We start from the raw sequence: 27,834 nt of genomic DNA on the forward strand, positions 1-27,834 counted from the left end.
CAGGATAATCCAAATTAACTGGAGATCTGTGATTGTCGGAGTAGATAAATTCATTGTTGTATTCCCAGTGTTAGAAAGTGACTGGCATGTAATAGGCACTCAATTAATTTGTTGAATGTATGACTAAACAAACAAATTTTAATATGCTTATTAAATTCTCATTGATTCAGGATATGGTGAGGGCTAGGTCATTATTTTGTTCTACCTTTAATGAGGCCTCTGGGTTTTCCGCTACATGTTTGTCACTTATGTCAATGATAATAAGAGTAGATTTATTATCTAACATTTGTATAATGCTTTTTGTTTAATAAAATTTAGTAAGATATACATATATGTCTTTTTATTTTCAGGACAAATCTGAGTGATACAACAGGTACCCAAAAATGGTGATCCTCCTTCCTTCTCCCACTCCTGAACCATACCTTCTCTAGTAGGGATGACAGATGTAATTCTTTGATTAGTAAGGAGACTAAAAAGATATATGTCCAAAAACCACACATCAAGTTGGTAACAAAAACCCAAATTACTTGTAGCCTGACATTTTTTCCAGTTTAAATGTATTACAGATTTAACTGACTTAACATTTCATTCAATAATTTCCTTGACATGTCACAGAAATTCAGTGATGGATATATATTTAAAATTACTCTAAAGTCAATGTTTGATGAAATAAAGAAGTGCAATATAGGATAGATAAGAAAATACTATTTTTCAGAGCCAAGAATTGCCTTATTTTTATTGGTATTTTGAAACTGTTTATTCATTTCCTTAGATAAAAGACTGTACGTGATTTGAAATATAAAAATAAGATTTGGATGTGATTTATAAATCTCTTTTCTGTTTTCATTTCTTTTATGAATCTTTATGAATAGGTGAAGGTGTCCCTTCTGAACTCTACTTTTTTAACTTGGATTTTGGAGGACCTATTTGTTGTTCGTTTCATTGTCCTTTCCAATAACCAGCAGCATAATGAATGTGCTGTGGTCATTGAGGAAACAAATTATGAAAAAACAGGGATTTAGGATGGTTTACAGAAAAATTGTGTGAATAAGTTTCTTTGTAGCTAATTTGGTGGATTTAATTTCACAAGATAGGATATTCTGAAATTTTTTGTGATAACAAAAGAAAGGAAAAACCTTTTTTTTTTTTTTGAAAAACCTTTTAATGAAACTCTTAAAGTTGTATCTTACAGGAAAGCCTACATTGGAGTAATAAAATGATAGATCTTATTTTGATTTTTGACCAAGACTACTTGGCTTAAATGTTTTCATAGAACTGGAGAATTTAGAAGCACATGAGACATTACAAAAACAACCTGGATATGCTATTCTGATATTCTTGAACGTTTAGTTTGTCAGTCTCAGAGTATACAAAATACTTTACTAAATTAGACCCCTTTTCCAGCTTTGCTCAGTGATCTGTCCTACATATTGAGGACTGAGTTGGGACATGGGTTTCTTTTTTTTTAAAAATATTTTATTTATTTATTCATGATAGACATAGAGAGAGAGTGGCAGAGACACAGGCAGAGGGAGAAGCAGACTCCTGGCCAGGAGCCCGACGTGGGACTCGATCCTGGGACTCCAGGATCGCTCTCTGGGCCAAAGGCAGGTGCCAAACCACTGAGCCACTCAGGGATCCCCAGGGACATGGGGTTTCTAATTCATACAGCTTTAGGTCTCTTTTGAGCTGAAGAATTTGTATTTTTCTGATCTATCCTTAGTCCTCATGGAGAAAGGAATTTATATAAGCTAATGTCAATTGAGATAATAATCACTTTTTGTTTTGGAAATTTCTTCTAAATTATAAGAACTGCTACCTCTACATCTAGTACTTGGAAGATTTGGCACAGATGTTTGTCTTATCTATAAATAATTTACATATATTTGAAATTATTAACTCTTAAATTTGAAAGATACTTGGCTAGCTAAAGCTTGGTATCTAACTTTAGGCATATGAAGGCTGGTTTAAGTGATGATATAGGGATGGAATAGATACTGTTAGCCCCCTCTCCCCACATGCAGAATTGCTTTCGCTGAGTTGTACTTTCGAATGATGTCCTGGGCTCATATCAAGAAGTAGAATAGGCAGGTGCACATTTGTATTTATGAGGATGTTGTTGAAGACATTGGCTACGTATCACACATCACACCCCTTTTATAAAAACCTGTCAGTGTGATTTTTCTTACAAAGTATTGCCAGGAAAATTTGTTGTTTTGTTGTTCTTCTTTTGTTTTTGTTTTTTCACTTTTTACCAGTTTAACCAGATATTTTTAAATTTATTTAAATTCAATTAATTAACATATACTATTGGTTTCAGAGGTGGAGTTTAGTGATTCATCTGTCTTATATAATACCCAGTGCTCATTACATCACATGCCCTCCTTAATGTCCATCACCCACTTACCCCCTCCCATCCAGTGACCCTCAGTTTGTTTCCTATGATTAATAAGAGTCTCTTATGTTTTGTTTCCCTCTCTGATTTTGTCTTTTTATTTTTTCTCTCTTCCTCTGTGATCCTCTATTTTGTTTCTTAAATTCCACATGAGTAAGATCATACAATAATTGTCTTTAGCTGATTGACTTATTACGCTTAGCATAACGTCCTGTAGTTCTATCCACATCGTTGCAAATGGCAAGATTTCATTTTTGATGGCTGAGTAGTATTCTATTGTATATATGTACCACATCTTCTTTATCCAGTCATCCGTCAGTGAACTTCTGGGCTCTTTCCATAATTTGGCTATTGTGGACATTGCTGCCATAAGCATTGGGGTGCAGGTGCCCCTTCAGATCACTGCGTTTGTATATTTGGAGTAAATACCCAGTATTCGCAATTGCTGGGTTATAAGGTACCTCTACTTTCAACTTTATGAGGAACCTCCATACTGTTTTCCGCAATGGCTATACAGGCTTGCATTCCTCCCAACAGTGTACAAGAGTTTCCCTTTTCCTACGTCCTCACCAACATTTGTTTCCTGAGTTGTTAATTTTAGCCATTCTGACTGGCATGAGGTGGTATCTCATTGTGGTTTTGATTTGTATTTCCTTGATGCCCAGTGATGTGGAGCGTTTGTGTGTGTGTGTGTGTGTGTGTGTGTGTGTGTGTGTGTGTCTGTTGGCCATTTGTATGTCTTCTTTAGAGAAATGTTTGTTCATGTCTTCTTCCCATTTATTGATTGGATTTGTTCTGTGGGTGTTGAGTTTGATAAGTTCTTTATAGATTTTGGATACTAACCCTTTATCTGATATGGCATTTGTAGGTATCTTCTATTCTGTCAGTTGTCTTTTGGTTTTGTCGACTATTTCCTTTGCTGTACAAAAGCTTTTTATCTTGATGAAGTGCCAATAGTTCATTTTTTGCTTTTGTTTCCCTTGCCTTTGGAGACCTGTCTAGTAAGAAGTTGCTGTGGCTGAGGTCACAAAGTTGCTGCCTGTGTTCTCTTCTTGGACTTTGATGGATTCTTGTCTCACATTTAGGTCTTTCATTCATTTTGAGTCTATTTTTGTGTATGGTGTGAGGAAATGGTCCAGTTTCATTTTTCTGTGTGTTGCTGTCCAATTTTCCCAACACCATTTGTTGAAGAGACTGTATTTTTTCCATTGGATATTGTTTTTTGTTTTGTCATAGATTAGTTGACCATAGAGTTGAGGGCCCATTTCTGGGTTCTCTATTCTGTTCCATTGATCTATGTGTCTGTTTTTTTGTGCCAGGACCATAATGCCTTGATGATTACAGCTTTGTAATAGAGCTTGAAGTCTAGAATTGTGATGCTACCAGTTTTAGTTTTCTTTTTCAACATTCCTCCGGCTATTGTTTTTTTTTTCTAGTTCCATACAAATTTTAGAATTGTTTGTTCCAACTCTGTGACATAAGATGATGGTGTTTTGTTTTGTTTTTAAAAATTTTATTTATTTATCTGACACACAGTACATGGCAGGCAGAGGGAGAGGAAGAACCAGGTTCCCCGCTAAGCAGAAAGCCAGATATGGGATCATGACCTGAGCTGAAGGCAGACACTTAACCGATTGAGCCACCCAGGTGCCCCCAGTTGATGGTATTTTGATAGGGATTGAGTTGAATGTATAGATTGCTCTATATAGCATAGACATTTTAACAATATTTGTTCTTCCAATCCATGAGCCTGGAACATTTTTTCTATTTCTTTTTGTCTTCCTCATTACTTTCATGAGTGTTCTATAGTTTTCTGAGTACAGATGCTTTGCCTTTTTGGTTAGGTTTATTCCTAGGTATCTTATTGTTTGTTCCATGGGTGCAGTGCATGGAACATTTTTTCCATTTCTTTATGTCTTTTTCAGTTACTTTCATGAGTGTTCTATAGTTTTCTGAGTATAGATGCTTTGCCTTTTTGGTTAGGTTTATTCCTAGGTATCTTATGGTTTGGGGTGCAAATGGAATTGGCTCCTTAAGTTCTCTTTCTTCCATCTCATTGTTGGTGTATAGAAATGCCACGGGTTTCTGTGCTTTGATTTCATATCCTGCCATTTTGCTCATTCCTGTATGAGTTCTCCCAATTTTGGGATGGAGTCTTTTGGTTTTCCATATTGAATATCATGTCATTTGCAAAGAGAGAGAGTTTGACTTCTTCTTTGCCAATCCAAATGCCTTTTATTTTTGTTGTTGTTGTTGTCTGATCGCTGAGGCTAGGAATTCTAGTACTATGTTGAACAGCAGTCGTGACAGTGGACACACCCCTTCCATGTTCCTGACCTTAGGGGAAAAGCTCTAAGTTTTTCCCCATTGAGAATGATATTTGCTGTGGGCTTTTTGTAATGGCTTTTATGATACTGAGGTATGTTCCCTCTATCCCTACACTATGAAGAGTTTTAATCAAGAAAGGATGCTGTACTTTGTCAAATGCTTTCCTGCATCTATTGAGAGGATTGTATGGTTCTTGTCCTTTCTTTTATTAATGTAATGTATCACACTGATTGATTTCCAAATGTTGAACCACCCTTGCAGCCCACTTGGTCATGGTGAATAATTCTTTTAGTGTTGGATCCTTTTTGCTAGCGTTTTGGTGAGATTTTTGCATCCATGTTCATCAGGGATATTGGTCTGTAATTCTCCTTTTTGGTAGGGTCTTTGTCTGGTTTGGGGATCAAAGTAATGCTAACCTCATAGGAAGGGTTTGGCAGTTTTCCTTCCATTTATATTTTTTAAAACAGCTTTAGAAGAATAGGCATTAATTGTTTAAATATTTGGTGGAATTCCCCTGGGAAGCCATCAGGCCGTGGGCTCTTGTTTGTTGGGAGATTTTTGATGACTGCCGCAGTTTCCGTGTTGGTTATGGATCTGTTCAGGTTTTCTATTTCTTCCTGTTTTAGTTTTGGTAGTTTATACATCTCTAGGAATGCATCCATTTCTTCCAGATTGCCCACTCTGTTGGCATATAGTTGCTCATAATATGTTCTTGTAATTGTTTACATTTCTTTAGTGTTGGGTATGATCTCTCTTTCCTTCATGATTTTATTTATTTAGGTCCTTTCTCTTCCTTTTCAGATAAGTCTGGTCAGGGCTTTATCAATCTTATTAATTCTTTTAAGGAATCTGCTCTTAGTTTCATTGATCTGTTTTACTGTTCTTTGGGTTTCTGTTTCATTGATTTCTGCTCTAATCTTTATTATTTCTCTTTCCCATGCTAGGTTTAGGCTTTATTTGCTATTCTTCAGCTCCTTTAGGTGTAAGATGAGGTTGTGTATTTGAGACCTTTTTGTTTCTTCAGAAAGTCTTGTATTGCTATATACTTCTCTTTCTCTCTCTTTTTCTCAGCTTCTTCATTCTTCATCATATTCTTCAGTCTCTTAGGACTGACTTTGCTGCATCCCAAAGGTTTTGAATACTTGTGTTTTCATTTTCATTTGCTTGCATGAATTTTTTAAATTCTTCTTTAATTTCCTGGTTAGGCCATTCATTCTTTAGTAGAATGCTCTTTAGCCTCCATGTATTTGAGATCTTTCCAAATTTCCTCTTGTACTTGAATTCTAGTTTCAAAGCATTGTGGTCTGAAAATATGCAAGGAATGATCTCAGTCTTTTGGTACTGATTGAGACCTGATTTGTCACCCAGTATGTGATCTGTCCTGGAGAATGTTCCTCACACAGTCAAGAAGAATGTGTTCTGTTGCTTTAGGATGGAATGTTCTGAATATATCTGTGAAGTCCATCTGGTCCAGTGTGTGATTCAGAGACCTAGTTTCCTTGTTGATCTTCTGCTTAGATTATCTGTCCATTGCAGTGAATGGGGTATTAAAGTCCCCTGCTATTTTTGTATTAATATAAATATGTTTCTTTAATTTTGTTATTAATTGGCTTATATAATTGGCTGTTCCCATATTAGAGGCATAAGTATTTACAATTGTTAGATCTTGTTGGATAGACTCTAATTAGGATATAGTGTCCTTCCTCATCTCATTACAGTCTTTGGTTTAAAATCTAATTTATCTGATATAAAGATCACCACCTCAACTTTCTTTTGATGGCCATTAGCATGATAAATGGTTTTCTGTGCCCTCATTTTAAATCTGGAGGTGTCTTTGGGTCTAACATGAGTCTCTTGCAGGTACCATATTAATGGGGCTTGCTTTTTTTATCCAGTCTCATACCCTGTGTCTTTTGATTGGGGCATTTAGCTCATGTATATTCAGAGTACCTATTGAGAGATATGAATTTAGTATCATTGTATTACCTGTAAAGACACTGTTTCTGTATATTGTCTTTGTTCTTTTCCGATCTATATTACTTTTGGGCTCTCTCTTCACGTAAAGAATCCCTTTTAATATTTCTTGTAGGGCAGTTTGGTGATCACAAATTCTTTTAGTTTCTATTTGTCCTGGAAGCTTTTTATCTATTTTATTTTATTTTTTTTAATTTATTTTTCTATTTTAAATGACATTCTCATTTGATAAAGTATTCTTGGCTGCATGTTTTTCTCATTTAGCACCCTGAATATATTATGCCATTCCTTTCTGACCTGCCAGGTCTCTGTGGATAAGTCTGCTGCAAATCCAATGTTTCTACCCTTGTAGGTTACAGACCTCTTGTCCCAAGCTGCTTTTAGGATTTTCTCTTTGTCTCTGAGATTTGAAAGTTTCACTATTATGTGTGAGGGTATTGATCTGTATCATTTTATTGATTTTTGAGGAAGGATTTTCTGTCCTCCTGGACTTGAATGCCTGTTTCTTTCCCCAGATTAGGGAAGTTCTCTGCTATAATTTGCTTCAGTATACCTTCTGTCCTCCAGTCTCTCTTTCCTCTTCTTCTGGGATCCCAATTATTCTATATTGTTTTGCTTTATGGTATCACTTATCTCTCAAATTCTATCCTCGTGATCCAGTAGTTGTTTATCTCTCTTTTTCTCAGCTTTTTTATTCATCATTTTGTCTTTTATATCACTAATTGTCTTCTGCTTCATTTATCCTAGCAGTTAGAGCTTCCTTTTTTGATTGTATCTCATTAATAGCCTTTTTAAAATTCCAAATTGATTAGATTTTAGTTCTTTTATTTCTCCAGAAAGGGATTCTCTAGTGTCTTCTATACTTTTTTCAAGCCCAGCTAGTATCTTTATAATCACTTTTCTAAACTCTAGTTCTGACATCTTACTTATGTCCATAATGATTAGGCCCCTGGCAGTCAGTACTGCCTCTTGTTCTCTTTTTTGAGGTGAGTTTTTCCATCTTGTCACTCTGTCCAGAGAATAACAGATGAACAAGAGAAAAGACAGTAAATTGGCAACAAGTACCCCAGACTAATATACACTAAACAAGTCAGAAAAGACCCAAAACCAGAAAAAAAAATTTAAAGAAGAATATAATCAGACACGTGAACAGAGTAGAGTAATACACTGGATCTGGTGTGTATTTCGGTCTATTTGTTAAAAAACTAGATCCCAAAATTTAACAAAAGAAAAATTATATATGAAGAACAAAAAGTAAATACAATAAAAGGATAGAGTGTAACTATAAACATGAAAATTAAAAGTAAAAAAAAAAAGGAAAAGAGCAATAATACACTATATCCTGAGTGTATTTTGGTCAGTTTGTTAGAAGAAACAACACCTCAAAATTGTAAAGAAAGAAATACGTGCAAAAATGAAATTAAATACATTAACAGGATAGAATGTAACTGTAAAGATGAAAGTTTAAAAAGACTTTAACAAAGCAAAAAAGAATGAAGAAAAGAAAAATGCAAATATGATTAGACAGGTGAAGACAGAGCCATACACTAGACTCTGGCTGTATTTTGGTATTTTAGGAACTGCATCCCAAAATCGTAAAGAAAGGAAAACTTACATATATACAAAAATAAAATTAAATACATGAATGTATAGCATTTACCTATAGAATGAAAATCAAAGATTTTTTTAAAAGTTGATTAAATAAGAAATTGGTTGCAAAAGGAAAGAGAAAATTAAAATTGAAAAGCAAATCTTGGGGAAAAACCTAAATTCTCTAAGTATTCTTCGAAACGCCGCGTTTCTGCGGTGTTGAGTGATCCCTGACCTTGGCCTTGCAGGGCCTCCCCGCTGCTCCTGGGGCGGGGGCTGCTGCGGGGCTCGGGCGCCCTCGCCCTCGGTCTCGGTCCCGCAGAACTGCCCGGCGCCCAGCAGCCTGATCTCTGCTTCCCCGGAGGCCTCCTGCGCGGCCCTGAGGGCGGGGGTGAGCCCGGAGCTCGCCCCGGGAAAGGCCCCCGGCCCAGGCCTGCCTGGGCTCCGGCCGCGCCCTGCGGAGGCCTGTTGGCGCTCCCACGGCCTCCACACCCCCCCAACACCCCGCCGGCCTTCCGGGTCCCGCCTCCATCCCCCCACCTGGCCGACCCTGCTCCCCGCCCTGCTCCCCGCCCCTCTCCCCTGCCCTCCTGGACTCTCTCCTGCCAGGAAAGCCTACGATTTTCTTTAGGAGCTTGATTTTCCTCTTTGCTTTGGTTTCTGCGAAACTTAGTACTACGTTTGTAGTCTCTAACCATCAGTTGTCTTTGGGATGCATTTTCTACATCTTCATCTTCCTCTTCCTCTTTTTTTTTTTTTAAGACTTTATTTATTTATTCATGAGAGACACGCAGATAGAAAGGCAGAGACACAGGCAGAGGGAGAAGCAGGCTCCATGCAGGGAGCCCGACGTGGGACTCGATCCCTGGTCCCCGGCATCACGCCCCGGGCCAAAGGCAGACGCTCAACCGCTGAGCCACCGGGGCTGCCCTCGTCTTACTCTTACGTCTTTAATCTCCTTTTGACATCCTTTCAAACTTCAGCACATGTGTTGAATGCCTGTTTATGCTAGGCACCACGCGTGATGCTAGGAATACAGAGATAAATACGATCTGAGACAAACAACTCTGACCTCATGGAGCTTATAGTATTTTGGGGGGAAAGAAATATTAATAAAATCCGCATGCAAATAGATCTAAAAAAGGATATTGTTACAAGTATAGTGAGGGAACATTACATGCTGTGAGACTCTCTAATGGTCCTAATTTCTCTTTTCCTATATATGTTACGTCCCCTGTAGTAACAGACACACACACACATATATATGTGTACATATTGTTTATGGTAAAACTTTATACTTCTATTTTCTTTTTTTAAATTTGGTTTTAATTTTCAAGATTTTATTTATTCATGAGAGTCACAAAGAAAGGCAGAGACACAAAGGGAGAAGCAGGCTCTTTGTGGGGAGTCCCATGCAGGACTCCATCCCAGGCCCCCAGGATCATAACCTGAGACAAAGGCAAACACTCAACCACTGAGCCACCCAGGCGTCCCTAAACTTCTATTTTCTTGAAAAACCTCTTCCTCAATAAGATTAAATGGCTGATTATTCTTCCGTTATATGGAAGTACCACATTATATTTGCCCAGTATTTTATCCATTGGACATTTAATTTATTTACAGCTATTAACTATTATAAACAAATTGTGCTAATTTTCACTTTTTTGAAAGCCAAGTTTTCCTAGTGGGTGATATATTAGGAAGAAAAAGAAATATATCCCACCCCCACATTCGAGAATTTTGTGTAGAATCCTATTTAGTCAAGGATAGAGGATCTTACTGATAATAGGAACAAATAGCATAACTCAGCTAGCTTTCCTTGGGCCTACCAGTTACTCTGTCTGCATAGGGCAACATCTTGCCTGTTTCAGAAAATTCAATCCTGCTGTAGCCCTCTGCTTTTATACTCGAGGCTGACTTACCATTTTGAAGCACTAACAATCTGTGTGCTTCCATTTAAGGAAATATTTACAGATGATGAGCTCTTTTGGTTCTTAGACTAAATGCAGTCTCACAAAGATCACATCCTTAAGGGGGGGTGGGGGTGGGAAGGGAAGAACAAAGCAATTAGTGTCCAGGAATGACTATTTCCCAAACATTGTGTTTGCTGTCGCCTTGACATTCTGGAGCATGCATATCTGATCTCTACATTTACTGATGATGTCGAATAGTTTATCACTGGCTTTTCAATCAGTTGTTTTTCTCTACCAATTTCTTGGTCATATCCTTTGCCAACTTTTCTGTGGGTCAGATTTATCATTGTACTATCACTGATTTGTAATGGCTCCTTTTATACCAAGAATATTTTCACATATGTTGCAAACACTTAATTCTGTTTGTCTTCGATTTTTAATTGCCTTGTGATATTTTTAGCATAGTGATTAAGAGCAGAGGCTTTGTGATAAATCTTTGCCTCAGATCCTATTCAGTGACATATTATGTGTACTTTAGTCAAGTTGCTTGTAAATGTTCTTGGGGTTATTCCTGTTCTTTTCATCTCAAGAAAGAGAAGATGTAAGGAATATACTCAATAATGCATGGTCACTATAGAAACTTTGGAAAACAGATAACTTTAAAATTAAAAAAAATCATGCATAATGCCTTTACCTGTTCTCATTTTCACATAGGTATATTAGCAAGCAGTTATGTGTTATGTTAATCACAGTTATGGATGCAGTTTAGTAACAGTTTATTCTCCTATAATATATTGCAAATATCTTTCTGGGCTAATATGTATGTTCCCTTTTTCATTTCTAATTGTTGTATGGTATTCCATTGCATAGATGTGTTATAATTTCTGTTTCCTTAATAAGTAGAATTTTATGTCAAAGGATCATAAATCTTTAAGGTTAGTTTTTGGCTATTTCTGTAACTTCATCCACATTGGGTATTATCTGTTTTATCTTTTTCATTTGTACCAGTTTGATATGTGAAATGATACCTTATTTAAATTTGCATTAATTTTAATTAAATAAGCATGTTTTGTGTTCATTGATTTCTTTTTTTAATACATTGCCCTGTTGATTCTTTGCTAATTTTTCAATTGGGGTGTTTGTTTTTTTTCTTACAGATTTTCAAGAGTATTTATATATTGCAAGGAACATTAATCCTTTAGCATACATATTACGGATTTTTTTCCTACTTTCTGTTTTTTTTTTATTGCTTTTGATTAAAGAAAAATTTTGGGTTTTTAAAAATAAATCCAGCTATCTTTATTTTTTACATTTAAAGATTATATAGTCATCAATATTTTCTTTAAGTGTTTTTGTTTTCTTAAAACATATTTCAGGTTGAAGTGTAGAAATAAGCTACACAAGAGCAGAAGTTTTGTCCATCTTATTCCTCACTGCTACCTGCGTTCATGGCAATCATAGGCATATAATACTTATTGTCAAATAATATCAATCTTTATCTAGACTTTATATCCTTTAAAATAGGTGATGGTAGTGAAATTACCCTTTTCAAAAAGCTGGGAATGCATTTTCTGAAATGCATTTAGAATTTATTTTTTCTTTGTCTGGAACATTCTTCCTTTCACCTGCTGAATTCCTGATTATCTTTAGATCTCAATGCGAACATTGTTTCTGTAGGAAAGCCTTCTGTGATAATCCGTTTACAAGGTCATATTCCAAGTTGTAAGTTTTCCTAACACTATCTGACACACTTGTAATTTCATAGTTGTTTATGGAATTATTTAGATATTTATTTCCCATTAGCACAAACAACAGAAACTTTACCTGATCTGCTCATCATTGTACCTCACTGCCTACATAGTATGTATTTAATAAGTTTTTAATCTTTTGAGCAGATAAATAGTAAGTAAACAAACTGTCACAAAAATCACATACCGCATTTATGCACATGCTTAGTCCCCTGCAAGACTTTATCTTCTCTATTTTTGATCTTATTGATACTAAAAAACATTTTAGTATCTCAGATAATGATGAGACACTCTCTGTAACACACTCTCTGTAACAATTTGTCTTAGCTTAAAAATTTTCCCGATGATCTTCATACATTTATTCACCCAGTTGAATTTTATAATCGTTTCTCAAGGTAAAAAAAGAAATCTGTGTGTGTGTGTGTGTGTGTGTGTGTGTGTGTGTATGTTTGTGTATTGGTATGTTGGTGTTTGTTGGTTTGGGGGAAAGAATTGTTTTAACTTTATAAATTAACCTGAGAGATTGTATACTTACAATAAAATATGCAAGCTTCTTATTCAGCAGTTTGGAGAGGTAGCTTTTATTTACTTGAATATTTTTATTTTCCTCAGTTAACTTTTAAATTTTATTCATCTAGAACATTTCGTGCCGGGAAAGAGTAAACTTGGCAGGTTTGGGTCCATGTCTTTAAAAGAGTCTGCTTAGAGGGTTGTCCCTTAGCTGGTATCTGGGAATTTAGGCTTTGAAATGGCCCCTGTGATGCCATGCAGTAAGGTTATCTGGTGTGCCAAGGGTACCGAATTTCATTGTGCCAGCCTGCCTAGGCTTTTTTTTTTTTTAACCATATGGTTTATAGTGAGCATCTATTTTCCTTCTGGGATTTTTTAATATTTGTGAAAAGTGATCTGATTATGATGGCAGAGAATGCCTATGTGACCAACCTGTGAAAATCCTTGAACTTTGAGTCTCAAGGAATTTTGCTGGGTGAAAACATTATCCACACGTTCCTGCATTTCACTGTTGGAGAACATTGGAAGCCTAGAGAAATGCTTTTCCAGACACCCCCTGATATCTTTTCTTATTAGTTTTATCAGTTTGCATTTCTTCTTTGGGTTTTTCCCAGTTGTCCCAACAATGTCTTTTTCATTTACTGACATTTATTTTTATTATATCTATATTTATTTATTTTTAATATATGTAATATATATTATTTATTTTCATCATATACATACCATTATACATTTATTTTTGTCATATTACATTGATCAGATCTTCCAGAGCAATGCTGAATAATACAATTCACTTAAGCAAAGTTTGCTTAACTTCAATAGGATAGTGATAGTGTTTAAAATTAAGTATGTTTTGGGATTCCTGGGTGGCGCAGCGGTTTAGCGCCTGCCTTTGGCCCAGGGCGCGATCCTGGAGACCCGGGATCGAATACCACGTCGGGCTCTTGGTGCATGGAGCCTGCCTCTCCCTCTGCCTATGTCTCTGCCTCTCTCTCTCTCTCTCTCTGTGACTATCATAAATAAGTAAAAATTTAAAAAAATTTTTAAAAAATTAAGTATGTTTTCTATTGTCTTTAGCTTGATACTCTTTAATATGTGAAGGAAGTATCCCTCAACATCTGGTTTATTTAGAATTTCATCAGAAACACATGCCACATTTTATTAAATGTCTTTTTTGGCATCTGTTGAGGTAATCAATGCTTTTTTTGGTTCTTTATTGTGATAAATTATTATATGTATTTAAAAATCTTATTTAAAAAGAGGCATGCTATAACCAAATATCCTGAAGATGGGAGTCTCCCACTTTAAATGTTAATCTCATCCAAAATATGCCCTCACAGAAACACCAGGAAGTATGTTTGACCAAAAATCTGGGAATCCCATGGCCAGTCAAGTCGACACATAAATTTAATCATGACAGTATCACGGATGTAGTAAACCTGCCTTAGCCACCATTCTCGAGAACACTTGATACTCATTTCAGAACTTTCGATCTCCTTTTTCCCCCAAACTGGCATCACTTTCTCCTTTTCCTTCATCTACCAAACACAGCTTGTTCTCCTGACTTGCTCCAATGATCTTTGTATTTCTTTTGTCTTTAATTATGTTTTGTGTAGGTGTTTCTTGGATGTGAGCTTTTGTTTCTTTAACTCAGTGGATGATTTTCTACTTTTTCCCTTTTCTCTTTTCACTCTAAGTAGAGGATACTTAAAATATAGCTAGTGGCCTTTATTTATTCAACAATGATATATATTAAATATGAGGCACTGAAATAAGTCCTGACAATATAAACATGAATAGCATGGAGCTAGTTTTCTGGTAGTGAGAAGCAGGTAATAAATGGTTATAACATAATGTAGTACTGCACTAGAGGGCTGGAAAAGTACTTTGGGAACCCAGATGAAATGATAATCGTTATCTTTTATCATGTGGACTCACAGAGGATTTTATCAAAGGAGTCACATTTTTATCTGGTCCAAAATGAGTAACCAGGCAAGTTAGCAGCTGCAGGCTGAGGGAAACATTTTAGACTGAGTGAATGGACTACAAAAGTGCAGAGTTACGGACAAGAAGAACGTGTTTAGGAAATGTGACAAGGTCTGTGTACTAACAATGTATACCTGTGACTTATGAGGGTTTGGGGAAGAAGAGGCCTGCAAGAGGCATCCTAGAACTTAAAACACGTTGTATGCCATGCTAGACGTTGTGGCTTTATCCCTGTAGGCAGTAGAAACTGGCAGAAGCCTTCACCGGAGGGAGTGACCGATTCTTACTTTTCAAGAGAATTCTGGGAATACTCTGGAAGATGGCCTTCAGTAGGGAGAGAAAGTAGAAAATGGAAAAATTAAGGAGGTCATTGTAACAATTTAGCTGAGAGATTCTGAGTGCTTGGTTTAGGTAATGAAGAGGGAGAATGGAACCTGAATTTTTGAGGAGGTATTTTTAAAGTTGAATCAACAGAAGTTCATTATAGTTTCAGGGAAGGAGAAATTGGAGCAGAGGAGGGGTTGACGGAGAATGAATATGGAGAAGGTATGAGGAAGAGGGAAAAATTCATTGCAACTCTTAAGTTCCCAGGTTAGAAGATGGAGTGAATGTATATTCATGGATTAAAATCAGAATCCAGGGGGATCCCTGGGTGGCTCAGTGGTTTAGTGCCTGCCTTTGGCCCAGGGTGTGATCCTGGAGACCCTGGATCGAGTCCCATGTCAGGCTTCCGGCATGGAGCCTGCTTCTCCCTCTGCCTGTGTCTCTGCCTCTCTCTCTATGCCTGTCATGAATAAACAGATAAAATCTTTAAAGAAAAAAAAATCAGAATCCAGTGTGTTAGGAAAGGTGTAGAATTGAGTTTTGTATGTGCTGCATTTGAGGTGCCTGTGGAGCCCCTGGGAATGCAGATCTGGAGAATGGAGAAGGGACTCAGGCTACAGGGAGGCACATGGTCCTCAGTTTGGTGCCAACCATGAAGCCAGGTGAGAAGAGGCAAGAAGTTAGAGTATGTGTAAAGTTAAAAGGAGGTGTAAGAGTGCTGACATACTTTGCCTTGTAAATATTTGATTGATTATTTGTATTACTAATGGACTCATATGAAGCAAAAGAAATGGCAACATTTTCCTGAGAAATCTTCAAGATTCCATTCAAGTTCTCACAAGTAAACTGTCTGTCATATATCAAAACAGGTTACTTAGGTGGAATCCTCTGTGTAGAGCTGCGTGACTGAGCAAGTGAGCTAACCTATATTTGACCCTCAGTTCTCATCTATAGATAACCCAGCCCCATATGGTCTTGCTGTGTTCACTCTTGCTTCACTGCAAGGAATGCTCTTTATAGTGGTCACAGAGATTTTTTCTTTTTCTTTGTCAACTAATGTGACATTAATCCCTGTGTAAGATCTCACCTCTTTCCTTGGCCCCTGCCAACCTCTCTTACCTCATCATCTCTTACATCTCTTCTCTTTACTTTGTCTCCTCAGCTCTGGCTGAGGGATCCTTCTTTCTGTTCAGGCCTTAGGGTCTGTGTATATGGTAGGTACTTAATATGAAATGAACGAATGACTGACTGCCTTCTAGGTTTGCTGTGAACAATAAATGTGAAAAAAATACGAAGAGCCTATTATGTGCCTGGTGCATTAAAAGTATGAAACAAATGCCACTTTTGATCATTCTTGTCCTTGTGTTACATACCTATAATCCTGATATTTCTCCATATTTTTTTAAATTCTAATTTACCTTTCCAGCTCTTTCCAACCAGCCAATTTACTGTCTTCGGTTTTTACATCCTCACAGGCTGTAGTCCATGTGTGCTGACATTTCTCTTCATTTGGCACTTGATATGATTTTATCTGATTCTCTGGACTTTTTCATACGTGTATTCTCCTGGGCAACCCTATTTCTTATTGTGCTTAACTCATTATATATGGATTCCTGGTCTTAGAGGACACTGAACATATAACAGCCTTCCTGCATGAAATTCTCAGGAGAATGGGAATCCTCCAGGGACTATGTCCCAGGACTACCAAGGGATTCTTACAACTCATAAAGTACTCTTCCTACTACATTATTATTATTATTATTTGTAAAGATTTTATTTGTTTATTCATGATAGACAGAGAGAGAGAGAGGCAGACACAGGCAGAGGGAGAAGCAGGCTCCATGCAGGGAGCCTGACGTGGGACTTGATCCCGAGACTCCAGGATCGCGCCCTGCACCAAAGGTAGGCACTAAACCGCTGAGCCACCCAGGGATCCCCCACTACTACATTATTATTTTGTGGATTTGGAATCAGGAATTTGTTAATAGTAGCCAATACTTATTGAACACTAAATCTGGGCCAGGCAAAGTCCTAAAAATACTTTACATAAAATAGGTAACTTTATGGTTTTGATTTTATGAGTAGTCCTTATACTTACTGACTTATCAAGGGTCAGGCTGTTAGTGACTTGCAAGTTAGGATTTAGGCCTGGGTGGTCTAATTTCAGATTCCTACCAAAAGTATAGTTGACTATACTTTTGTATTCTGTAGTGCTCCAGGAGCAGTTCCAGAGTCATAGGATTTTTATCTTTTAGTGTTTAATTTTAAAAAATAATATGCAGCTATAGTTTTGTTTTTTTTTTTTAATTCCAACATTTCTTCCCTACCATTCTACTTCACCATTTGGAGCCTAATTTCATGTAGGACAACCAGTGTTAACAATATTTTCAGATTTTTATCTTTATTATGTCTTTTTTTCTTTTTTCTTTTTCTTTTTCTTTTTTCTTTTTTTTTTTTTTTTTTTAACCTCCGAGTGATTCTCCTCTCAGCTTTTTGTCTTCTAAAAATCCAGCTTAGGGGCACCCTAGTGGCTCAGCCGGTTAGCCATCTGCCTTTGGCTCAGGTCACCATCCCAGGGTCCTGGGGTCGAGCCCCATGTTGGGCTCCCTGCTCAGCAGGAAGTCTGCTTCTCCCTCTCCCTCTGCTGCTCTCACTGCTTGTGCTCTCTCTCTGTCAAATAAATAAATAAAATCTTTTTTTAAAAGTCAGCTTATCCCTCATTAGTTGGGGAAAGTAATAGATGGTCAAAAGATTGGCTGTCTATTACCTGAGTTGATCCTTAGAGAAAGGTATTCTATCTCTGTCCCAGACAAGCTTCTAAAATTAATTAAACTCTTACTTGTTTGGGACCCATTTACATTTCTGAAGGAGACCTACTTCTATTCTACAACTCGAGGCTGATGAATTCTTCAAGTTCCCAGGACTGAAGCTGTGATTTGACAATCCATGTGTGACTGTATCACCTTGATGTTCAGAAAAAAGCAGGCCTTCCTGGCTAAGGAAGTAGGGTGTGATGCTCTTTCCAGTGCATGGCTTTATGGACTCAAGAATCTTGTGAAGACAGTTTTGTTTTAGATCCTTATGTTTTCTCTACTTCTCTGTTCATGAAGAACTATAATTTTTAATCAGGAATACAAAAATACTGCTGTGGAAGTGGCCATGCTTTTCAGCATGCAGCAGAACATTTTCCTAAAAAGTGAGGTCACCAGAAGCATGGAGCAGAGAAATCCCAGATGGCACTAATATTTGATTTCATTTTTAGCACGCTCATATTCAGCAGATGGATTGGAAGGCTGACCTCTCTGACACTTCTGCATCACTGCCTGCTACTCCAATTGCTTTTGCGAATGTTTTTTCATAAGGCTTCTCCTGGTACCTCAGAGATTGATGCCTGGTCGCCCGCCTGTGTTATGCTTCATTACACCAAGGCTCTGTGTGGTTGAGAGTTGCTGTATTCTATAAAAGGGGAAATCCTAGCTCATCAGTATCTCAAACTTTTCCTACACTCTCTCAAATTGCTTATAGCATGTTGAAGAGCATCATCTTAGCTTCCTCCATATACCTCTGATTTATATCAGTTTTTTTTAGTTCTTTTCTAATTTTTCTGCTTTCTTCTGTGACATAGGTAAATTACAAGTAATATAAAAAATCTTCTAGAAATGGCTAAATTGACGATTTCCAACAATCTTATTATATTAAGGTGAATATTGTTGAGTTCCATCTCGCAGAGAGGCAGAGAGGACAGACCTGGACTAGAGTGCCTGACTCTGCCATTTCCCTTAGACTTTAGTATCAGCCTCAATTTCCTTGTTTGTAAATTAGTGATATTCTTAGTGCTGAGTAGTCAGGATTGCCATGAAGGTTAAAGTAACAAATGTTGTTTGGTCATCATAATATTGGCACAAAATCACTTTGGTTATGTTATTTTTTGCTTAATCTTATGTCAGTGATGATAGTTTGCATTTTGCTTTATGTTTTCTTTTGCACATGCAGGTAATAAAAATAAAATATAAAAAATATAAAAGTAAAGTATAAAATTCATTTGGATTACAAGGAAAGCAAATTGTTAAGGAGGAAGTTTTTACTGACCAGACGATGTTTTGTTGCAAAACTTTTTATAAAATTATTTTCACTTTTATAGGTCATGACATCATCCACATACCTATTTAGAGATGGCTTCTGTGGGAATGAAGCATCCTCTGCCCCTCCCTCCCGTCCGCTCCATCTAGTTTATATTTCAGTGATGGCGGCTAGAGAAACTATCACACAGCATGAATATCCACCAGGTTTTTGTGTTTTTCCTGGCAGGTTGACCTATGTGACCATTCTGTAATGTTCTCAGGGAATCCTCAATTCTGAGGAGGATTAGTTTGCTTAAATCCTTATGTGTTGCTGCTTTGCACACAACCAGATTTTGGTATATATTTTAATGCAAAGCCTACTTTTGGCTTAGAGAACATTGCATATTTAATAGCCTTTTTGCTTGAATCAGATCTCTACCCAATGTGATGTTGATGAATTTAGGTTTTAGATGATTAAACTGCTATTTGGTTGTGTAACTTTCTTTAGGAAGTTACTTTTTACCCCTTTTTATAGATCAAACATAAGGCCAGACTATGCAGACTCCAATTTCCATGAGTTCAAGATGCACACCTTCAATCGGGTTACATCCTGCAAAGTCTGCCAGATGCTCTTGAGGTAAGCTCGCATGGTCCCGTGTTTCAGTTTAAAGGAGCTGGTATAATTGCTCCATGTTTCCGACTTTTCTAATATCCCAGCCAAAATGTTTGGAAGTGGGGAGATTGCCTTGACAGTTTTGAGTCCACAGACCTTTCCTCAGCCTTGTGCCTGGATCCTTCCTTTGGAACCCCAGGAAACCCTCTCCCTCTGCTAAAAGACTTTGCAAAGCACTGTGTTCCCCTGTTTTCTTTCTTTTGTGATTCCATATAGGCAGATTTTAACACCTTTTAACATAATCACTCTCTAATTTTACCTTTCAGAGGAACATTTTATCAAGGCTATTTATGTTTTAAGTGTGGCGCGAGAGCACACAAAGAATGTTTGGGAAGAGTAGACAATTGTGGCAGAGTTAATTCTGCTGGTAAGTCATGTTTATTGTTGTGATTCTGCTTTTAATTAGGATATAAAACTTGATAAACATAATTAAGGTCTAATTTACTCTCAATATGTGTTTATTATGACATCTCTGCTTTTGAAACTATCATTTATAAGGACAATTTAAAAATTGTTCAAAATTCCTGTGACTTTTACACATACCTGGGAGGCAGAGGCCTTCAAGGGGCTTTTGGGAGGTTTTGTGCCACTCATTTCATTCAGCCCAGCCCCTGAATCTCACTAATGCTGTACAAACATAGCCAAAGCACACAAATGAAAGGACAAAAATAGAAAAAAATATTTTTCACTTCTATCTTAAGTCCTTAAATTTCTCCCTTGTTCTCTTAAATATTCAGCTCAGAAATGCTAATGATGCCAGAAGTAAACATCACACAGACTAATTCATGAATTAATGAATTGAATACATTGTCATTTTACAGCATTTAACGGAGAGCATATATCCTTTGGATTTTATGTAAATATTTTCCCCCTTCGTTTTTGAAAATAATGCTCCATGACTGTTACATGAGCCAGTTGCTAAGACTATTGGCAATTATGCATTCAATAGCCTTTTGCCTCTTTCTGCTCCTCTTGGGCTCTCTTCCTCCTCTTTCTTTTCTGTGCTCTTTATTCTTTCTCTTTCTTCTTCTTTCTCTTTGTCCTTTTCCCCTGAGTTTCTCTTGTGTTTTATCAATAAGACCTTTCAAAATCAGTAAAACTTTTTGAACAGAAGAAAGGGATCTTTAACAGCTTGAGTTCAAAAGGTAGCCATGTCAACCTTTGATTTTCCCAAAGGAAAAGGTGGACATTGAATTATTTTGGATAATATGAAGAAGAGTGAAACAGAATAATAGCTCATTTCAGAGCTGAGTTCAGAAAATGGGCAATTGTAGAAAAGGTGTGAACCCCAGTAGAGGACTGGGATCACAGCACATTCCTCTCACTCTGCTCCTTCAGTAGATGGTTTTTAAGGTTCCCATGAGCCATGAGCTCCCCATGCCAGGAATGGGTTAGTTGGAAGGATCCTGGGTTAGTTGAGCACCTGCACTGGGCTCTCTGCCAGGCCCTTCTGCACAAACTCGTTCAGTCCTCAGGGCAGCAGTTCCCATTTTCTGATGGGAGACAGACTGTTCACACAATTGACGCAAAGTCTGCTAAGACAAGGAGACAAGATTAGCACCCACTAATGTTTCTGAAGGTCAGAGACAGTTTACAAAGTTGTAAAATATAAAAGAAACGTTATCTATTATTATTGTTATTCTTCAATTGTCCACCTGATACAGTTATACAGTTTATCATTTAAATTTTTGTTGCTCTGTCTTTATTTGGCCCAACCTTTCATGTCTTTGAGGACAATTAATATGTTCATGGTAGGGCATTTTTTTTTTTATTAACTACCCCCCCCCCACCCCCCACCCAGCCCTGTCTTAGGAGTTTGTGAGAAATGTGAAGTGATCTCATAGTTGGCATGGTTCTTGCGTTCTACTGGAAGAGTCCAAGAGAGTAGTTGAGAGTTAAGCAGAAATGGTGGAAAATCTCACTCTGCCCTTTGCTAGCTGCACAAGCTTGGGGGTGTTACTTAAGCATTCTGAGGTTTTGTTTATTCTTCTGTAAAATGGAAATTAGAGGATTATCATGAGGATCAAATGAAATAATGTTGATGCTTAGCACAGTGCCTAGGCACGATAAAAATTCAGTGCTTTAATCCATGGTGCTGTGATGAGAAGCATAGGTTTTTGTTTTTTTAAAGGGATGGGTGTAATCTGTATCTTTGCTGTTGTTTTTATGATGTGAAGCAAATGTGGATAGAAGAAATGTGAACACCAAACTTTGCAGTGATAAAAATGATGGATGCGAAAGGACTTTAAATTTTTAACTTTTACTTGAAAAAAGTTAATAGGAAACAGTTGGGAATTCCTGGTCAGGCAGATAAAAAAGCGGTGCATTACCTATTCCCAAGTCATCATTCCACTGTGCTCCAGCCTTCAGTGAGTAACTCTGGATCAGGAGACTGTGTGTGATGGCAGTAAAGCCCGAAACATCTGGAGTCTTGGTCTGGTTTGAATCCCTCTCCACAGCTTACTCACTGGGTGACACTGGGACCAGTTACTTAAACTTCCTAAGTCTTAGTTTTTTTTTTTTCCCCCCCTTCTAAAGTAGAGGATAATAATAACGCCTGTAGCCTTTACATGTTTATTTTCTTAAAACAAGTGCAAAGTACCAGGTACCATTCCAAGTATATTTCTGCCATCAACTCATTTAGTCCTGTGCAAATCCTTTATAGTTGGAATTACTGCCATTCTTATCTTACATATAAGAACCCAAGGCACAGAGAAGTAAGTAACTTGCCTTAGTTGCCTAATCAATAGAGCAAAGATGCAAATCCAGGCCGTCCAACTCCTGAATTTGTTCTTTACCTCTGAGTTCTGCTCCCAGTCCTGTGAAGTAGCTATGAGGATCTATGGAAATGTCTTGAACGCATAGTACCTGACCCTTAGAAACAACCGTGGTAAAATCATGAGTTTGGTTTTCTCTGAGAATGAAAGAGATTTTCTAATTCTTACTTACTTATTTTTATTTTTATTTTTTTTAGCAAAAACATGTCAATTCAATTAAATTAGTAACTACCAAATGTGTTTAGATTTCAGTCCTTTGAAGTGCTGTGAGAAATTCAGGACTCTCTGGGACCATGTCTGCCCTTTCCCCGTGGAATGTCTGAGAGCTGGAAGATTTTGGCACCCACCTTCAGTTCTAGGACCTTTTATTTTAAGATGAAGAAACTGAGTCATAAAAGCATGAAAATAAAGTAACTAAAAATAAGGCTATTATGCCCTGCAGATTATAGATAACACTTACTTAGATATCATTTATTACAAGCAACCTCGTTCTCTAAACTGTTAGGGAATTCACTATAAAGTAGGAAAGAACATTTTTAAACCTCTGGCTAGATTTACTTCTTGGAGTTTTGAACATAGTTCCCTCGCCCTCTTGATTCTCTGCCTTACATCTGGTGGTGGCCTCCATCCTCCTATTTTACATATCTATGTCTATTTCTCTCCCTTTCTGCCCTTTCTGCCCTTTCCTGCCCAAGATTTTAAAAAACTGATGGCATTGAGTGCACATAGTCTGTTAATTAGTGGTATGAAGTAGGAAGAACCTGCCCAGGCGGCTTCCCTGTTTTGCCTCCAGATTAGGATTTTCTGGGTGGCCCTTAGTAGTAAGGGGCCTTGCCTACTTCTCGCTGTCAGCACTCCTCTCCCACACTCCTAAACATATGCCCACTCAACATTGGAAGTTATGACATCCAGTCCTTGAACTCACCTGTTCCCGCACTGCTGTGGGTAAAGTGTGAGTTTAAGCTTGGCAGGGCTGACGTGAGTGTGGTAAGAGAGGCAGGATTTTGAGCACGTGGGCAAGCTAGCCTTGATGGGTGTTTTCCCGGCCAGCAGAGAACCGACACTGGCTTATGTTGTACACAGTCCTCTGTTTGAGGGTCAGGACCTGGATGCAGTGAGAGCTGCTTGCACTAGTTCAGCAGTGTTGTTTTCCATAACTGGTATGACATTTGGGAAAATGTGGAGGGTAGAGGAGGAGGAGGGCAGGAGGAAGAAAAAGCTATATCGGGGCCTGGAGACATAGTTCCCTGGGGTGGGCCTTTTTCTGGCTGAGAATGTCCCATCAGTTCAGGAAAACTTGACTTGGGGGGTGGGATCAGCTAAATTCAAAGCAAGAGAATAGTATTGATTTAAGGAAAACTCAAATGCTTACATAATCCAGGTTCCCACATAAAATTGTATCCTAGGTGACTTGAGATTGACCTCCACTTTATAGAACTTTTTAGCTCTGTTGCCTAACACAGTCCAACTATATTCTCAGGAGACAAAAAGAGATTCCAATCAACTCAGAGTGAGTCAGGAGTCTACTTGTGGTCCAGAAAGCTGTGTCTCGTTGGAATGGTTACACTATAAACATTGGGTAGTCGGGGTAGAAGGCAGTTCCAGAAAGTGGAGCATGCCAATATCACTCAACATTGGTCCAGATAGAGAAGAGGGACTAGTTGAACAAAATGACACAGTAACCCAAGGCCTAGATGAAGGTGAGAGAATCTTCCATTCTACCTTCTAATTGTCAAATGCACTGGTCATCACATTGCAGGCCTCACCTAATTTGACCTTTCTCTTTTATTCGGCACTATTAACCTCTCTCCTTACCCCTCTCCTTAACATCCTGCCATAGCCTCCATGCCATCCTTTGGATGCCTGATTAATTTCCCTGGCATTAACTATATCCTACACCTAGGTAGATAAGTCACCAGTTCCACGTAAGGCTTTTCTCTTGAACTTTGGATTCAAAATGTCTATCTTCTTCTCTCATATCCCTTCCCAGGTGTCCTGCAGTGACCTCAAATTTCACATATCTAAAACCAACCTCATTAGTCACTAACACAAACTTCCTCCATCTTAGTTAAAGGTCCAACATCCATACACTCACCCGAACCTGGGTGTCAGCCTTGATTTACCCACCTCTCTCATCGTCATTCACTTACCTGGTTTTCTTAGTTCTCCTCTGAAGGCTCTCTAGAAACCACTGATACGGTATTGCTATAGATTAAAAAAATAAAATTAAAATCTCGATTTCACTTGTTTGGGCGACAACAGAAGTTTCCTAACTCCTGCAGTTATTATACTCTTATTATTACTCTTCCTTGTATGATTTCCAACATGATTTTTATGAAAATCAATTCTGATGATGTGATTCTATTGCTGCTGTACTTTCTATTCCTTACAGAATAATGCCCAAACTTGAATTAAACTGGAGCCTCTCACTGATAAGAACCATACTTAACTGATACTCTGTTCCCTGGGAAGCCATGGTAGATGGATGAGTGAGTAGACGGACTGACAAACACACGGACAGATTAATGAGTAGAAGTGCAGCACCAGGGTTCCTGGGCTCAGAGGATCACTGTAGTGTTAGACCCAGAAGCAGGAGGCTGTGGGAGATTGGACCGGTTTTGATTCTGCCCTTGTAGACCAGAGCCCGACTAGATATAGGATAAGTGAAATAAAAATCTTACCTGAAGCCCTGCCTTGTACTTTAAGAATGAAAGATGGGAGACTTGGCACACCCTTTGCATTCCTTTCTGGTATTTATGCAAGGAAGGGCTCCTGCCCTAAGCATCAACCATCAGCCTTTTTTTAAATTTTAATTTTATATGTATATAAAATTATATATATATTATATATTTTTTAAGAATTTATTTATTCATAAGAGACAGAGAGAGAGAGGCAGAGACACAGGCAGAGGGAGAAGCAGGCTCTCAGCAATGAGCCTGTTGTGGGACTTGATCCCAGGAGCCTAGGTTAGGTTATTAAGTTATCAAGAAAAAGAACTAGCTCACAGAACACCTGGTAACAAAAATACCTCAATCTCTAGGGAAATACACTCCCTAATCCAATCAGTCCCATTTTTAGAATTCTTGCTTGCCTCTTACTATTTCCTCTCCTTGAAATACACTCCCTTTTCTCCCAACAGTTCCAAGATCTACTGTTGCTTTATTTCATTTCTAAGCTCTTTGCCAATCATTTTCCCTCACTTTGGCCACCCAACAGTAGTCTGAATTAAATTGTTTCCTAATTAGTTTGTGTGTAGGTTTTATGTATTTGACAATGTTAGGCAACTAAAACATCCCTAAAGCCCTTCAAATCCCACTGGCTTTAATACATAACCGTTTATTTTTCACATTTGCACTACTGGCTGCGAGTTCCATGGCCCTCCAAGGGAGCTCCCTTCTAAATAATGGCTTCGGGATCCAAGCTGGTTCCATCTTGTGACTCTGTAAACTCAACACATAGCTTCCTGGATAGCTGCTGCTAATAAAACCTCTAGACTGAAGTGAATAATACTTTTTTTTTTTTTTTAATCACACTGTATTGGTTAAAACTACTTAAATGGCCTCAAATTAATTACAGGGGGTAGGTGGATAGTGTAGTGGGGTACATGGATGGTTTGGTGGGCACAGCTCTCTCTGCCATTCTTCATTGCTTCTAGGAGACTGTATGCTCCTCCACATAGAGAACATATTTCTCATCTTTTTATTCATCCCTCAAATCGTTACTCCCTTTTTCCAAAATAGGAATATCTTAGCCCAAACACAATCTTTAATAGTGTTGGAGGTGGCTAGATACTAACCAATAAGCATGTGAAATAGCTCTCTGGCGTTTTTTGTTTGTTTGTTTTTGTGGAAGTTAAGCCTTTGGATGTTGTCTTCCCTGAATTTAGAAGCCTTTTATTTTTCATGCTCTATCTCCTTTAAATTTACCTAATCTTCATTCATCCTCAAAATAATAATTACTTGGCCAAAATGCAGTGCATTTCTGAATGAAGGAAGTAATACATTCATATTAATATTTGACTATGACAGATTATTAACTCAAGTGCATTTGAAGTATAAAAAAAGGGTGCTTTAACTTTTGTTTTGTTTTTTGTATTTATAAGACAAACTATGCAACTAAGAAACAAATTTGAAGGTTGGGTGATTAGTTTATGTCTTAACATTTGAGAATTTGCATGGATATAAAGAGCGGGCAATTTCACTCTCTCATTTTCACTGAACTTGAGTTGACTCCCTCACATTCACCATGGCAACCTCGATGATCAACACGTACATGGCCTCTGAAGTGTGCTGCCAAACTTTCCAACCCTAATAATGAATAGGTATGAACTCCATTATATAAGACTCTCTCAACAAGTCACTGCAAAGCTGATGTAATTCTAGAGTGGCTGGGCTTTCTCACAGCACACCACTGTGAAGGTCTAATCTGAAACCGCAATTTTGGGGGGACATTTGTGTTTTTCCCCTGCTGAAACCCTGTTGTTCCCTTCTTATCCTGACATTGATCAATATAGCTTGCTTTGCATCCTCTCAGTTTAAACAAAGAAAGTAGCACCGGAAGGCAAATATTGCTGGAGCAGACAACTTTGGTTTAATGCATCTTTTCCTTTAGTGGGAATGCAAGCCTCAGCTGCTCTAATATTTAACCGAAGCAGGTCCCCATTTGCTTCTCTGTTTAATCGCTCTTTTATCTAGGCCAGCTGCTGCTCCTGCTGCTGCCATAGCCATTCCTAATTGGAAGCAAGGTGTCTCAGTATCCTAATGGTTTAAACCTGCACCTAGACCCTGCACCCCAAATTGGCATCAGAAATAGCTTTTTTTTATAAATAGTATTGCAGTATTTTATCATAAAAGAATACAGTTTTATTTCTGTCTTCTGCCGGTAGGTATTTTATCAGGTTACTTTTACATGAGCTAAGCCTTGATCCTTGATTTCATAATCAAAAAATGACTTTGGTTCTACTTCATATTAAAGCCTTTCCCGTCAATTAGTTCTCTTTCTTAACTTACCAAGAAAATTTTATACTCAGGGGTACTTATTATTCCTTCCACTTAACTATTTAGGTCAGTTTAATGATATATTAATGATTATTAAAGTGAACAGGAAAATATTATGTAGTTGTACTTCTGTTAGAGCTCCTGAGAAGACTTGAAATCAAAGCCTCTTTCCAAGTGTTATTTATAGGTTTTTTTTTTTTTTCCAAAATATTGCTATAGGTCTGAGTGGTGAACATAACATTTGTGTAACTTCAAAATTTGATCCGTCCAGCTGTCTTTTAATGTCTCACAAAACTAGCATGTTAGCCATGATAACAAGGCCCCTTCAGAAGCTATACTGGTTATTACTTTTCTGTGGCCCCTTTTGAGACCAATAGTCTTACTTGGACATTGATTTGTTTAGTCTTAACAAATAGAACTTCAGATAAGAGACAAAGCAAACTGTGCAATAATGTATTCACTGAGAGCCACTTGTATTGGAAAAACAAATATAATAGGACTGAATTTTTTGTTTAAACAAATGAATTGTATTAAGTGAATCTAAAGCCTTGGTGAAAA

General features: G+C 37.6%; 1 protein-coding gene across 2 annotated transcripts in view; it reads left to right on the forward strand.

Moving 5' to 3' along the window:
- The window catches only part of VAV3 (vav guanine nucleotide exchange factor 3), a 359,756-nt gene that overhangs the window by 211,258 nt on the left and 120,664 nt on the right, over positions 1-27,834 (forward strand). For both annotated transcript variants that reach the window (XM_041747830.1, XM_041747829.1), the window contains exons 16-17: positions 19,365-19,466; positions 19,769-19,869. In XM_041747830.1, the coding sequence (XP_041603764.1) occupies positions 19,365-19,466; positions 19,769-19,869 (203 nt within the window). The remainder of the gene's footprint in view (positions 1-19,364; positions 19,467-19,768; positions 19,870-27,834) is intronic.

Source organism: Vulpes lagopus, chromosome 3 (genome assembly GCF_018345385.1).
Source record: "Vulpes lagopus strain Blue_001 chromosome 3, ASM1834538v1, whole genome shotgun sequence".
Classification (NCBI taxonomy): Eukaryota; Metazoa; Chordata; class Mammalia; order Carnivora; family Canidae; genus Vulpes; species Vulpes lagopus.